The sequence below is a fragment of the Notothenia rossii genome (genome assembly GCF_949606895.1).
Source record: "Notothenia rossii genome assembly, chromosome: 7".
Classification (NCBI taxonomy): Eukaryota; Metazoa; Chordata; class Actinopteri; order Perciformes; family Nototheniidae; genus Notothenia; species Notothenia rossii.
The window spans coordinates 4,156,764-4,169,984 of NC_136905.1; the positions used below are offsets into that span (position 1 = coordinate 4,156,764).

General features: G+C 38.8%; 2 protein-coding genes across 2 annotated transcripts in view; one reads left to right on the forward strand and one right to left on the reverse strand.

Moving 5' to 3' along the window:
- LOC307012812 (uncharacterized protein) overlaps positions 1–12,616 on the forward strand; it is a 197,646-nt gene extending 185,030 nt beyond the window's left edge. The window contains exons 6-8 of the mRNA XM_079640000.1: positions 11,829–11,992; positions 12,132–12,244; positions 12,321–12,616. Coding sequence (XP_079496126.1) covers positions 11,829–11,992; positions 12,132–12,244; positions 12,321–12,510 — 467 coding nt within the window. The 3' untranslated portion in view covers positions 12,511–12,616. The remainder of the gene's footprint in view (positions 1–11,828; positions 11,993–12,131; positions 12,245–12,320) is intronic.
- Positions 1–13,221, reverse strand: part of LOC307012826 (C-type lectin domain family 12 member B-like) — an 85,685-nt gene that overhangs the window by 16,661 nt on the left and 55,803 nt on the right. The window lies entirely within an intron of this gene.

Sequence of the window (13,221 nt, forward strand, 5' to 3'; positions counted from 1 at the left end):
ATGAGTTTTGGTCTTAATATGCTCCGCTCAATATGGGCCTAATAAGGCAGCAGTACCACAAGAATAGTAATTATCCCATAATAACACTTAACAAATATGATCTATTCTGATGGAACAAGACATTATTCCTGTTATTGTCTCATTATACCACACTCTCAATGGATTCAAATTAAATATATAACTCATCATGAACACATCTGTCCATCAGACAGAGGGCTGCTGTGCCTTTAAAATGACCGCTCAGAGGAGAGGAGTTCTCATTTCTCTAACCACCTGCTGCTTCCCCTCCTCTCTCCTCGGTTCCCCTCCTCGACTCCTCTGCTCGCATCTCCTGTGGGCGGGACTAAGACGCGAGGATAGGAGTCAAGGAGGGGAGTCAAGGAGGGGAAATTAGAAATCAGAAAGGTCTAATGACTGAATATTGAGGCCTGATCTCTTTCCATCTTATTTACATAAAAATGGTCGCACCATGAATAAGATTGTTTCTCCAGACTTGATTAAAGCGTACTGATGTTCTCAAGAAAAGACAAAACAACAATGTGTGGCAGCACAGAGTTTACAGAGTAAAACATGACATTGCTTATAGATAGAAATACAGATAGATAAAATGATCCGTCAGCTGGGCCAATAAACAAAGTCAGAATACTTGATGAAACAGACTCTGGAACATTGTATTGAGAACAAGTGATGCAGCGCCCTCTGTTGGCCGTTAGAAGCAATACAATGAAATAGCAGAGTCCTTGCACTAATCTGCAGTTTAAGCATTGCATCTCTAATACCAACAAGTTTAACCATCCAGTGTGATAAAAACAACATAAATATTTCAAGGAAATAAAAAATTGCATTTATTTTGCAAGCCCTATAGAAATCCAAAAGTCAAACTAAAGCTATATTGATTTTTAAATAATCCACATTATATAAGAGTTAGCTTTTGTGTATTATTGTGTGTATTACATTTATGCAAAGTGTATGTCATTAATGTTATTTTTTTTATTGTTTAGTTTTACAAGGTAACATCTCTTTAAATGTTTTGAATTTTTTTTTTTTTAAAGTACGACAATCCATAGTTTTACATTTATAGGCCTGTAAATGTATTTAATTTTCTTAGTTCAAATAGTTATCAGTAACATGCATCCGTTTGATAAAAATGCAGAAAAACCTGGTTCTTCAACCCGCATGGCTCGATAGCCTGCTGACAGGGAGAGATGACAGGTAAGGGTATCACCGACACAGCACAAGCAGCAGAGTTAACCTGGCCCCCATTATTCCCCCTGCTAGCCTTAGCTTTGGGACAGTCAGCTTTCCAGTGCCCTCTCCCCCTGCAGAAGTTACAGCTTTCCGATGGGTCAACCCGTGGCTGACCTCGCATCGCACGTTCAGCATTACCCAAGTGTGCATGAGCTTCCTCCTCCCATCTACCTGCTGCACGATACATTCCTCCTGGACCCTGCAGTCCCGACCGCTCCTGTGTATCAGCACGTAGTCACCAGCCAGTACAGCGGCCTCTGCAGCAGTCTGCACCTTGCGCTTGCTGATGTAAACTGCAATGTGGCTGGGTACAGAATATTGTTATTGTTCCAACACAATCATATCACACAATGCAGCATACAAATTCACATGTAGGGCATTGCACCATCTGATAAAAAAAAGTAACAGATCACTGGCAAACTCAACATGGGTCTGTCTGCTAGACTTCTCCTAGGACCTGAACCTCTGGTGATATGCCTCAGGGACTAACTTCAGCACAGCAGTCTTAACAGTTAAATAAACCTTGCTCTCTGCCACCATCAGAGCAGAATAAGCTTCCTGGGCTTTACCTGTTAACACACACTGTAACAATAAGGTTTTCGGGGTCAAATTTGGCCCAACCAAGATTCATCTTTGACTTTAGAAACCCCACCCCCTGTAACAATAATTGAAAACTTTTTGGGCTGAGATTGTATTCTAATATTAGTCAGATGATAAACGTAATGATCCACTGTCTTCACTATAGGAAATATAATGAGTGAATTGAATCACATGTTTTTACTTTAATATGTGGTGTAATTTTTTTGGGGGCATAAAATTACAACAGGATTGCACGGTTATGAATGCATAATAAGTTAGTTATGATGTAGTTAAAACAATATTGGATGATATTCATTATTTCTGAGTGTTTGGGAATGAGATGAATCATGGGTCAAAATTGACCCGCGAACACCATGAACGGTAACAGCTTTTGAACACAACACACGGGTTAAGGTCTTCTTTTGAAAAAGAAAATAACTTTGGGGGTATCCACAGATAAATATTAAGCATGACAAAGTACTTAACGTCTAATATTTTTGCATAGTTTATTTTGGCACTTGACAATCACCTTCCCTGAATTTGACTCAGGTGTAACTAAAGTCTGATTTAAGGGTTGTATATATTTCACATCATTAATCAGAATCTGCAAAGTAACTAAAATAAATGTAATGGAGTAAAAATACTAGGTTAACCTCTGAATGTTAGAGGAGTTCGAGTCCAGTTTTGGATAGTCTGCCGTGGTTTCATTACATTTTTCCAAGCGCTGTTTGATGATTATGGGTAGTGTAGTGTCTTCCGCCATCCTAAACTCCGAAAAAAACTTTGGGTTAAAAACACAAAAGCATTGTAGACAATTTAAACCAATCAATGTTGAGTAATTAACAAGGATAGACTGATGTTTTTTAGTGGATGAGTATGGCAGATATCACTCTGTTATCATTTGACTTCCGGTTTTATTATGAACATTTCGAGACCGGAAATACTGTTTTCACCCCGTTAGGGTTGACGCCAACTTTACATGGACGCTGCCGTCAATAGAAATGAATAGGGGAAAGACGTAGTATATACACGTTCTCCACGCGAGACCTCAAATCATCTTCGTAATATCAATCAAACTATAGAAGATCCTACACATCCACTGGACATGGATTCTAAAAGTACAATATACACTTCTCGCTAGAAATCTAACCAAAAAGCATTTTAATGGCCAAACTATTCTACAATTTAGGATTTTCCAGAGAGGGTTATTAGTGAACATACGGCCCTCCGGAGCGTTTGCAATCAGTCAACGTTTGCATCAGCCCAAATGCCGCAAAAATTATTGTTTCTTACACGACCTTTAAAACGTGACTGTAGGTCGTAATAAGCTGCTGAACAATCAACCTATTTGATCTTTTTTACGGAGGAGGACAGGCTGTATAGAGCATGCGCCCCTTAAACCCCCCGAGCTCCCACTCTCGGCCCGCTAGAATGAATGAAGAGAGAAAATAAATGTGGATTCGGCTTTTAGTCCATTTTAAAACTTTAAGTAGCTAATGATTCTAATAAGGGCTATCAAAAAGTTTATACTGGGTTGTTTATTTTGTTTAAAAAAAATTACCCGCTGATTTACAGCCGTCTCTTTGCCCATGTTAGTCAATGGGAAAAAGTATTTCAGGGCCCAGTGACGTCATGAACTGATACGGAAGATGTAGTACCGCAGTTTGGCCACTACGAATATTTTCCTCAGACTCCGGCGCACTTCCTGGGGGCTTGGAAACAATGTGACAGAGAACAGGAGTGGAGATTAACGGAGAAAAGTAATATCTACATATAAAGAAGGATAAAGTAAAGGATCATGTTTAAGTGTTAGCACCCCCGAAGAGGCAGAAGCTCTTACGTTGATATTGGAGATTTCAATAAATTAATATCATCAGTCAAGTCTTGGACCATTATTCGGAGGGAAATACTACATGATGTGTGTGTGTGTGTTTGTGCTCTGGGGCCTCATGTATAACGCCGTGCGTAGGATTCACGTGGGAAGGTTGCTTACGTAGTAGAAATCCAAAAAATAGGTACAGAAATTTTCCGATTCACCAAACATTGCGTACCGTAGAGGAAAGTGCGTACAGCTCTTCCTACACCGGTTTCCCTTTATAAATCACAACCGACTCGAAATGCAGTGCAGCTTTTGCGGGCTTCACGTAACGCCCATATTTGCCTATAAATAGTCAAAGAAACGCCCTTTCATTCATTCATTTTGACTGACTGCATGGAGAATATCGCAGGACAGCTAAAAAAGACTTCTCACATCGTGTCAGATTTTGGTTATTTTGGGGAGGTGGAGATAAATCATATTGTTTGGTGGATGCAGTTTGAACCAGAGTAGCAGCATGGAGGTCGGATCAGTTTAAATATCTGATAACTCTCTCTCTGTCTTCCAGGAAGCAATCAATGAAAAAAGCTTTGGACGTTATGGATTCTGGATTGGTCTGAGAGTTGAAGATGGGAAATGGAAGTGGGTGGATGGAATTGATCTTACTGATAGGTAAGAGACACGTTACTAAACACTTTGAATAATAAAATCAGCCTTTCTCTAAACATCATGTTCTCTCCTCAGCTCCTGGATAGCAGCTCCTGCTGACGGTCACATGTGTTTTACAAGAACGGAGACACATGGTTATCAGTGAGCTGTGGTGAGAAACGACAATGGATCTGCCAGAAGAAGGCTCTGTCTGTTTAAAAAGGACAGTCATACTAAGAAGGTTTCTGGAAACTCTTTGAAAAAAATATGAATTACTTGAGAATAAAAACAAATTCCAAACAAAAATATAAAACAAAAAAAGGTTTAAAAACAGTAATTCCAGAAACGTTTCACAAACTCGATAAAAACAATAAAACACAAAAGTTAACTCATAATGTGGATTATTTCAAAATCGATGTGCTTTTAGTTTGACTTTATTTCTATGGAGCTTGATAAATTAATGCAAATATTTATTTCTTTAACATTTTATGTTGTTTTTATTAGATATGGATGGTTAAAATAGTTATACTGTTTAGTGTGAATAATGTTATTCTGTTGTTTTAGAGATGCAACGCTTAAACTCTGCAGATTATTGCAAAGACTCTGGACCATTTTATTGTATTGCTTCTACCGGCCAGCAGAGGGCGCTGCATCACTTGTTCTCAATACAATGTTCCAGAGTCTGTTAAATATCTATTTTAAAAGTGGAGTGTCATCATCCGCAATACATTCAGCTCATTTGGAGCTTACGGATTCTGGATTGGTCTGAGAGTTGAAGATGGGAAATGGAAGTGGGTGGATGGAAGTGATCTGGCTGATGGGTAAGAGATTCATTACTAAACACTTTGAATAATAACATCTATCAGTCTTTCTCTAAACATCATGTTCTCTCCTCAGCTCCTTTATTGCAGCTCCTGTTGACGGTCACTGTACAACCTCTGTCCTGAGCAATAACAAATGGTTATCAGTGAGCTGTGATAAACCACAACGATGGATCTGCCAGAAGAAGGCTTTATCTGTCGCTGTTTAAACAGGGCAGTCATACAAAGAAAATGAGATACATTTACAGGCTTATGAATGTAAATCTATGGATTATCCTACTTTAAAAAAAAAATGTGCAGATGTTACCTTGTCAAACAAAAAAGGAAAAAAAACAGTAATTCCATAAACCTTTAATAAACTCAATACAAACAATAAGACGCAAAAGTTAACTCATATATAATGTGGATAATCTTGACATCAATCAGCGGCATAGTTTACAGATAGCAACAGTCAGCAATGTGTTGGCTGCTGAAGCACTGGCTGAGGGCTCCTTTCTTAGCGACCAGACGAGAGAGGGTAATGAGTTCTGCGGCCGCCAGGCAGGAAACATGTGACTTATCAGTAACTTTAGACATCGTAACACCATTTTAAACGAGATTTTATTTTAGATTATACATTTTACTGATACCAACTATGTAATATTTACCCTGTTCATTAAAGCCGCTGGGCTCCGCTCGAAATAGGATTGAAGTCTATTTTTCGACGCGACGCAGCCGTAAGTTAATGTTGGGAAGGCAGGAAGTGGAACGTTCAGATCATATATAGCATAATTATATTTATAAAACGGACAAGTCAAATCAAGCAATCTGATTGGTTCTTAGCCGTGATATACTGAGCGTATACCACGGGTAGAATTGTAAATTACTTTTCACAACAAGTCAGTATCCCTCCGCGTCTGAGAAAAACAGTATACCGTTGGGCGGGAGCAAGAAAGCAGCGGAGAAGTAACGGGGCAGAAGCCCTCCTTTTTGACGCAGCGGTCCAGACATAGACACCAAACGGCAAAACATATTCAGTGTGCAGTTCCTTTGGCATTAGGGCAGGGATATCTAGATACTTTTGAAGGTTTAACATAATGAATTGTGCTACTTTTAAAGCAAGCAACGATGTTTTCAAATCTGTAATCAAAGAGGTCCGCAAAAACGCTATCGACCAATCAGATTGCTTGATTTGACTTGTCAGTTTTATAAATATATTTAAATGTCTTCCGTTACGAAACAAACTTACAAAGCATAAAATGGAAACATTTAAGATTAACTTCGACCTCCGGGGGGGTCTTACTATAGTATGGAGGAGTGCATTGAGCAGTTCCTATCTCCAGAAGAAAAAAAAGCACCTAAACTACGACATGCAGAGCTACGTGAAGAGCAGGTAGACCAACTGGAAAAGTAGCACCATTCAAAAGCTTTCTGATGCGGGTCTTGAAACAAAGCAGAGAAATTATGACCGTTAGTGGCCACAGGTGCGAAAGCTCTCTCCAGAGCTACTGGAAGCCCAATCTCGGGGACCGGAGAAAGTGGAGCAATATTCTCGCCACGCCAAGAGACAGCCTCGAACAACCTCAACCTATACAAGTGACCACGTAAGCCATGCTACTGATGCTGGACAGTTTTTCAGTGGCTGCACAATAAACAACAACATACACATAATGTAAATAAACAGCCAAATAATGGATCAACGCTCTCTGTCTAATATGTTCGCTTGCTGTTAGTGTTGTTGCATAGCAACCACCTTGCACTATGTTTTGTGCAGAAGGCAACGGAGGGAATATTTTATTTTGAACATCATTATTTACTAATAAAAACTATTTAAATTAGAGTGTGTATTTTTCTTTGATATTGCCACACTTGGTAACCGTTTTATAAAAGCAATAGCTCACTTCAGGCCGAGGTATATGCTCATTATATCACAGCTAAGGGGCGTGGTTCGGCCCGACGTGAGCTATTGCTTAAATATAGAATAATTATGATGATGAATGCATTTTTTTAACACTAAAATACAGCAACACATCTTTGATTCATGTCGTTTATAACTGGGATATTACAATTATTATTAACTTTGTCTATACAAAGTAGCCTGTTCAGGAAATAGGCCCAAATCAACAAAAACTGCGAGCCGGCAGGCAAGACGCTCCGCTTCTGAAATGCTTCTGAAACGTGCCCGTAGGCAGGGCCGGCCCAACCCATTAAGCGACATAAGCGGCCGCTTAGGGCCCCGCAGCCACTGAGGGGCCCCCTAGCAAAAAAAAAAATTTTTTTATTTTTTTTTTATTTTTTTTATCTCAGTACACCGTTGCTCTACTCTAAAGTCGCATCTAAAACGCGATCTGATCTAGCTGTGTATATTTTGTTATTTTTGATTGTTATATTCAATCCAGTGTTCGAAATGGGGGGGAGCCAAGGTCACAGGTCCAATACTTGGTCACAGTATGCACTTTAACCTTATAGTCCTTGTTTCATTTCAAATCTAATATGCTGGAGTACAGACTCAGAGCCACAACAACAAAACATATGTCACTGAGGACTGAGGAGTTTCTATATTTCTGTTCACTGAGTTTATATAGTCATTAGTTATAGCCTAGGTAGTTATTTGTAGTCAATTTAAAGACTGTGCTGCTCTTCTCAGGTCCCACTCTAGTGTTTACATGCTTATTTGTACAATATGTGTGCTCATACTAACATCATAAGACAAAAGTTGGTTCCGTGTTGTGTGTAGTGAGAACGCGCTAGAGTGAGGGGGGCCCCCAAACAAAATCTTGCTTGGGGCCCCCAAAAGTCTAGGGCCGGCCCTGCCCGTAGGCCAGAGGAAGCCGGACCAAAACCGGCCGCAGACGGACCCGGTGGAATCTAGGGGTCTCGCTGCAGAAGCCAGCTGTTTTTAATCTATCAGTTAATAAACAGCAGAGCTCAATATTTAAGCCGGCTGCCTCTAACTTAAATATATAAATAATGAAATAAATACACATACAGTATATATAAATATGCATATGAAATACATAAATAAGGCATTACATATATATATAAATGTGCCTTTAAATATACATTTATTTATTTCAAGAGATTTTTATTTCATAATGCCACATTTATTTTTTTCAGGGGACTTGTATTTCATAATGCCACATGTATTGCTAAGGTCCATGTTTAGTCACGTCAAGCGATGCAAATGAACTTCTCGACCAAAAACAGAAGTACTTAATTTGAAGGCTGAGGGATAGACTTAAAAAGAACAGAAGAAACTGGCAGTTCTCCTATTGCGATGTCCAGAGGTTTAATTAGAGCAACACTTCTCCGTCTACGAGTCAGAGAGGGCTCAACAGAGCGGCTGTAGTGATGGCGGAGGGAGAGGAGGAGGTGAACTACGCTTCGGTTGTGTTCAAAGCCGGCAACAATCATCCACCTGCGGGTACGTTTAGTTATTTAACAACTTTCACTTCCTGCTGATGATTTTGAATCAGAGCCTCTTTGTTAATGTGATCAATGCAATGTTGAGTACTTCAATCCAAAGAAAGTTGCTGTTTTTAATGTCCTGTAATTTAACTGTGAAACCAGAAACATTTAGAAAAATTGTTAAAAGGCTGTTTTTGTATTTGCTTAGTGTGGTTGAAGATTAGATTTTTAGCCAACCCAGCACATTTGCATTGATGTTTTTCAAGATCACAATGTTGAGTTTAAACTTTTCACCAAATTAACCAAGAAAAACTCACCATCGCAGTCGTGCATCTATGATTTAATAGTAGGAGTTTTCTTGGTTCATCAATGCACATTTTTTGTAGAAATAAACCTTCTTTATTCATGTTTACTACGTTGAGAAAAAACTTTTAAATCTAGAGTAGTTTGAAACCTTTGAACACCTCATCCTATTTCAGTTTAACTTCAATTCATATTTCTTCTCTCAAAAAGATTCAAACTGATGGGCATTTGTTGGGTATTTTCATTTATATTTAGCGACTGGAGATATATCATCACGAACACATCTATTTAAAACCAGTGAGGAAATTGCGAAGTGAGATAATTATCTTTTGAGAGTTTCCCGTATGATGTCGTTTCCCTTTATAAACGGCATGACACAATATCTGAAAGACAATCTCATCATTTTGAATTTGCCCATTTTAATGCACTTTGAGGAAAAAACTGTGAATTTGTGCTTCATCGTACTGTAAGGCAATTAATCTGCTATATCAAACAATTAAAGCAGCCTTTTAAAGTCCTTCTCATTTAATCACAAAAAAACGTGAGCATGTGCATTTCCTTTGACCTTTCAGCAAAAAGAGGGGAGGAAACTGAGTACGGTGAGCTGAAGGTGCAGAACGAAACAAAGAACGAGGGTAAGTTGTATTAAAAAAAACATTCAGATGTTACTGCAACTGGAAGTGATACCACTACTACCACTACTTTACCATTATAACTATTATTAAAAGGGAACAAGTTCACCAGATCTGTTCTAAAGTTTATATCTGTAGGTGCTTTGTCAGTAACCAGCACTCTAACAAAGCTCTACAAAGTTGGGAGTGTGCAGTGTGACAAATGTCAACGTCTTGCAGACGGGGCATTCTGGTCTAGTGACAAAATGATGGTGGAAAGCTGCATTGTCTTTTCTTCCGTTTGTTTTTGACAAATCAAAATTAAGGCTATAATCATAGTATGCACAAGTCTTGATGTCAAATAATTGTTGATTTGTTTTACGTTACAAAAAAGTACTTATTTTAAGCCAAACCAAGAACTTTTACCAGGGTATTCTAATCCTTTTGTAAAAGTACTGATACCATGTGGTAACATTATCCTTTACAAGTAGAAGTACAGCATTGAGAAAGTTACTTGAGTAAAAGTAAGTAATTATAAAAAGCAAACTGTTCTTAAAGTAATCAATGTACACGACACAGAAAAGTTAGAAATTAAAGAAAAAAACACCCAAAAAACGGTTCTAATTAAATAAAATAAACTTAAATGTGTACAGATGCCAATTAAGTTTCTTTCTTATCTAGTTTTTCAGATCGTCCATCTGTTCATATTTATAACAATACATTATGTATTTAAAATAATAATGCATCTGAATTATGAACTTACTATAACTGCAGTGGAGTAAGATATATGTCCGGCAGTGGCTCAGTCAGTACTTGGACTGGGAGCCGTAGAGTCGCCGGTTCAAGTCCCCGACCAGACCTAAATATGGAGTGTGGACTGCTACTTGGAGAGGTCCCAGTCCACCTCCTGGGCCCTGCCGTGGTGCCCTTGAGCAAGGCACCGGACTGTGAATGAATCAGACTAGATATGAGGTTCGTTTTTAGGAAATCTCTTGCGAACGGTTATTTTGAGATTTAACTTTTGTGTTGTACTGCAATAATGTTAGAGTGACTAATACTCAAGACCTACGGTAACTCTCACTGGAACACTTTTAGCAAAGTACATAAAGCAGTTTCTCAAAACACAATGGGTTCACAACTCTTTAAGTCGGCCCTTTAACAACAGTCAGGTGCCTGTTTAAATATTTGGACAATCTTTTGCTGTCCATATCACTCCTTTTGTTTATTTAGGCCATTTCTCATAATGTAAGAGAAAGGGGACCAAATGTACTCCTTTGTTCTGAACTGTATTCCAAAGTTTGACTGACTAATATAAGGTTCAAGCATCTGAGTTAGTCAAATCAACTTGGTATCCTTTCCTGTCTTTTACCTTTTACTCTGATTAAAAAAGATCCATCTGCATTTACCATACTGTATACTGTCCTAGTTGAAAAGTGACACAATATCTGTACTAAAGAGACTGACACTTTGAAAGGTACCAATCTTCATTTGGAAAGTTCATGTGATTCATTTGTGTTGTTTAGACTCAGCAGGACATCGGCACTTTCAGCACTTGGCTTGTTGTTTGGGGATTCTCTGTGTCATTCTGCTCGGTGGCATCATCGGAGTCTGCGTCTACTGTAAGTACACAAAACAGGAAGTGCATTATCTCACACTTAGACATGAGACAAACCGTAAAGAATAGTAGCAGCTGTTTTATCTATTTACACCATTTGATATTTGAAGACTTCCCCATTTCACTCCTCTCTCAGTAATGTTGACCTCAAACCACAGTAACAAGCAGTTTCAGGCAATGTGAAATATAAATGGGTCTGAGAATTGGAGAAGTCAGAACACTTTGAGACGGACTGAGAGATTTTTAGTTTGAGTCTAAAGACCGGAAAACTTAACGTGAGACTGACAGGAAAAAGCTTCCAAAAGAGGCAAATAGACAAAAATCTAAATTGCAATATAACCTTGATTATAAAAGAAGCTACTTTCTCATTTTGCAGTTGCATTAATTAATGAGCGTGATCCAAACCAGTTAAAAGAAAACTCAACTCTACGGGCAATCAACACAAAACTCAGCTTAGAAAATGCAAACTTGACGAGGGACATCCAGAATCTGACGGACCAGTTGGGCAACCTGACACAAGTCTATAATGTCTCAGAGACCAACAACAAAAACCTGTTTGCAGAAGTCCAGGAGCTGAAAACACAAAAACATGAACTGGAGACTGAGAAGAAGAACTTGAAACAGCAAATACAAAACCTGACAACAAACTGGAATGAGCTCAGCATCAGTCGAGCTCAGTGGAGCATCAATTCCTACTGCTTAGGAAACACCGGTATGTTCAGATCCTCTATATTAGGTCATAATTACAATATTTTCAAAAGGCAGGCATGATGTTGATTGTTTGGACTCTGTTGTTTCAGATAAAAAGTGTCAACCTTGTCAGAAGGGTTGGTTACTCACTGAGCCCAGCTGCTATGCGTATAATGACGCTGTGCCTGCTGATCGAAAAACCTGGGAAGAAGCTCGAGAAGACTGCAAAGGAAAGAATTCAGATCTGGCTGTTGCACATACTCCTGCTGAAAAGGTAAACCCATTAATATGACGCAATCAAGAAAAGTGTATATATTTTTGTGTAGGTCTGAACACACGTTGGGTCTTTAGGTCATTATGTGCTTATTCACTTATACGGTGTAAATACCTGATATCTGTTTCTCTGTTGTTAGAACGTCATCAATAAATACAGCCCAGGTAGTTCAAGAACTAACGGATTCTGGATTGGTCTGAGAGTTGAAGATGGGAAATGGAAGTGGGTGGATGGAAGTGATCTGACTGATAGGTAAGAGATTCATTACTAAACACTTTGAATAATAACATCTATCAGCCTTTATCTAAACATCATGTTCTCTCCTCAGCTCCTGGATAGATCCTCCAGCTCCTGTTGACCGTCACTGTGCAATCTCTGTCGAAGGCAAAACAACTTGGTTATCAGTGAACTGTAATGCATCACAACAATGGATCTGTCAGAAGAAGGCTTTAACTCTTTCTGTTAATCAAAGCAGTCGTACTAAGAAGGTTTCTGGAAACTCTTTGAAAAAAGAATGAATTACTTGTGAATAAAAACAAACAAAAATATGAAACAAAAAAAGGATAAAAAGCAATAATTCCAGAAATGTTTCACAAACAATAAAACACAAAAGTTAACTCATAATGTGGATTATTTTAAAATCAATTTACTTTTAGTTTAACTTAAAGGTGGAGTAGGTACATTTCAGAAACCGGCTCGAGATACACTTTTTGTTATATTCCATAGAATGCTCTTAACATCCCGATAGCAATGAATATCTGAAGTGCTTTGATAACAAATCCATAAAAAAATGTCATCTGTGGAAGCCGTGATACTGTAAAAACTACAACCAATCCGTTTAGCCGGGAAACGGGTTGGATTGCCGCCCTGTCTGTCAGCCTTCCATCTCGTGCACGCACAAATGTATCTCGTGCCCTCATTGGGCGTGCCGTCATTGGGCGTGCATTGCAGCAGTACTTCAATGACTCGCCAGCAACAGGCGGCCACTTTCACCATGGCAGAGTTAGGTTCAACATCGTCTACTGGTCGCAAAAGAAAAAATGTAACGGAGCAAATTAAGAACAAAAATAAAGTGGAAACTAGGAGAAGTCAAACCAGAGTCAATATCGGAGTTGCTTTGGCTGTGTAGTATTGCTAACCTAGATGTGTTTAGCTTTGCCTGATATGTAACGTTACTGCAGCCTGCTCTCGCGGAGGAGGTGCTCTGTAAGGAAGTCTGAAGGAAGGGG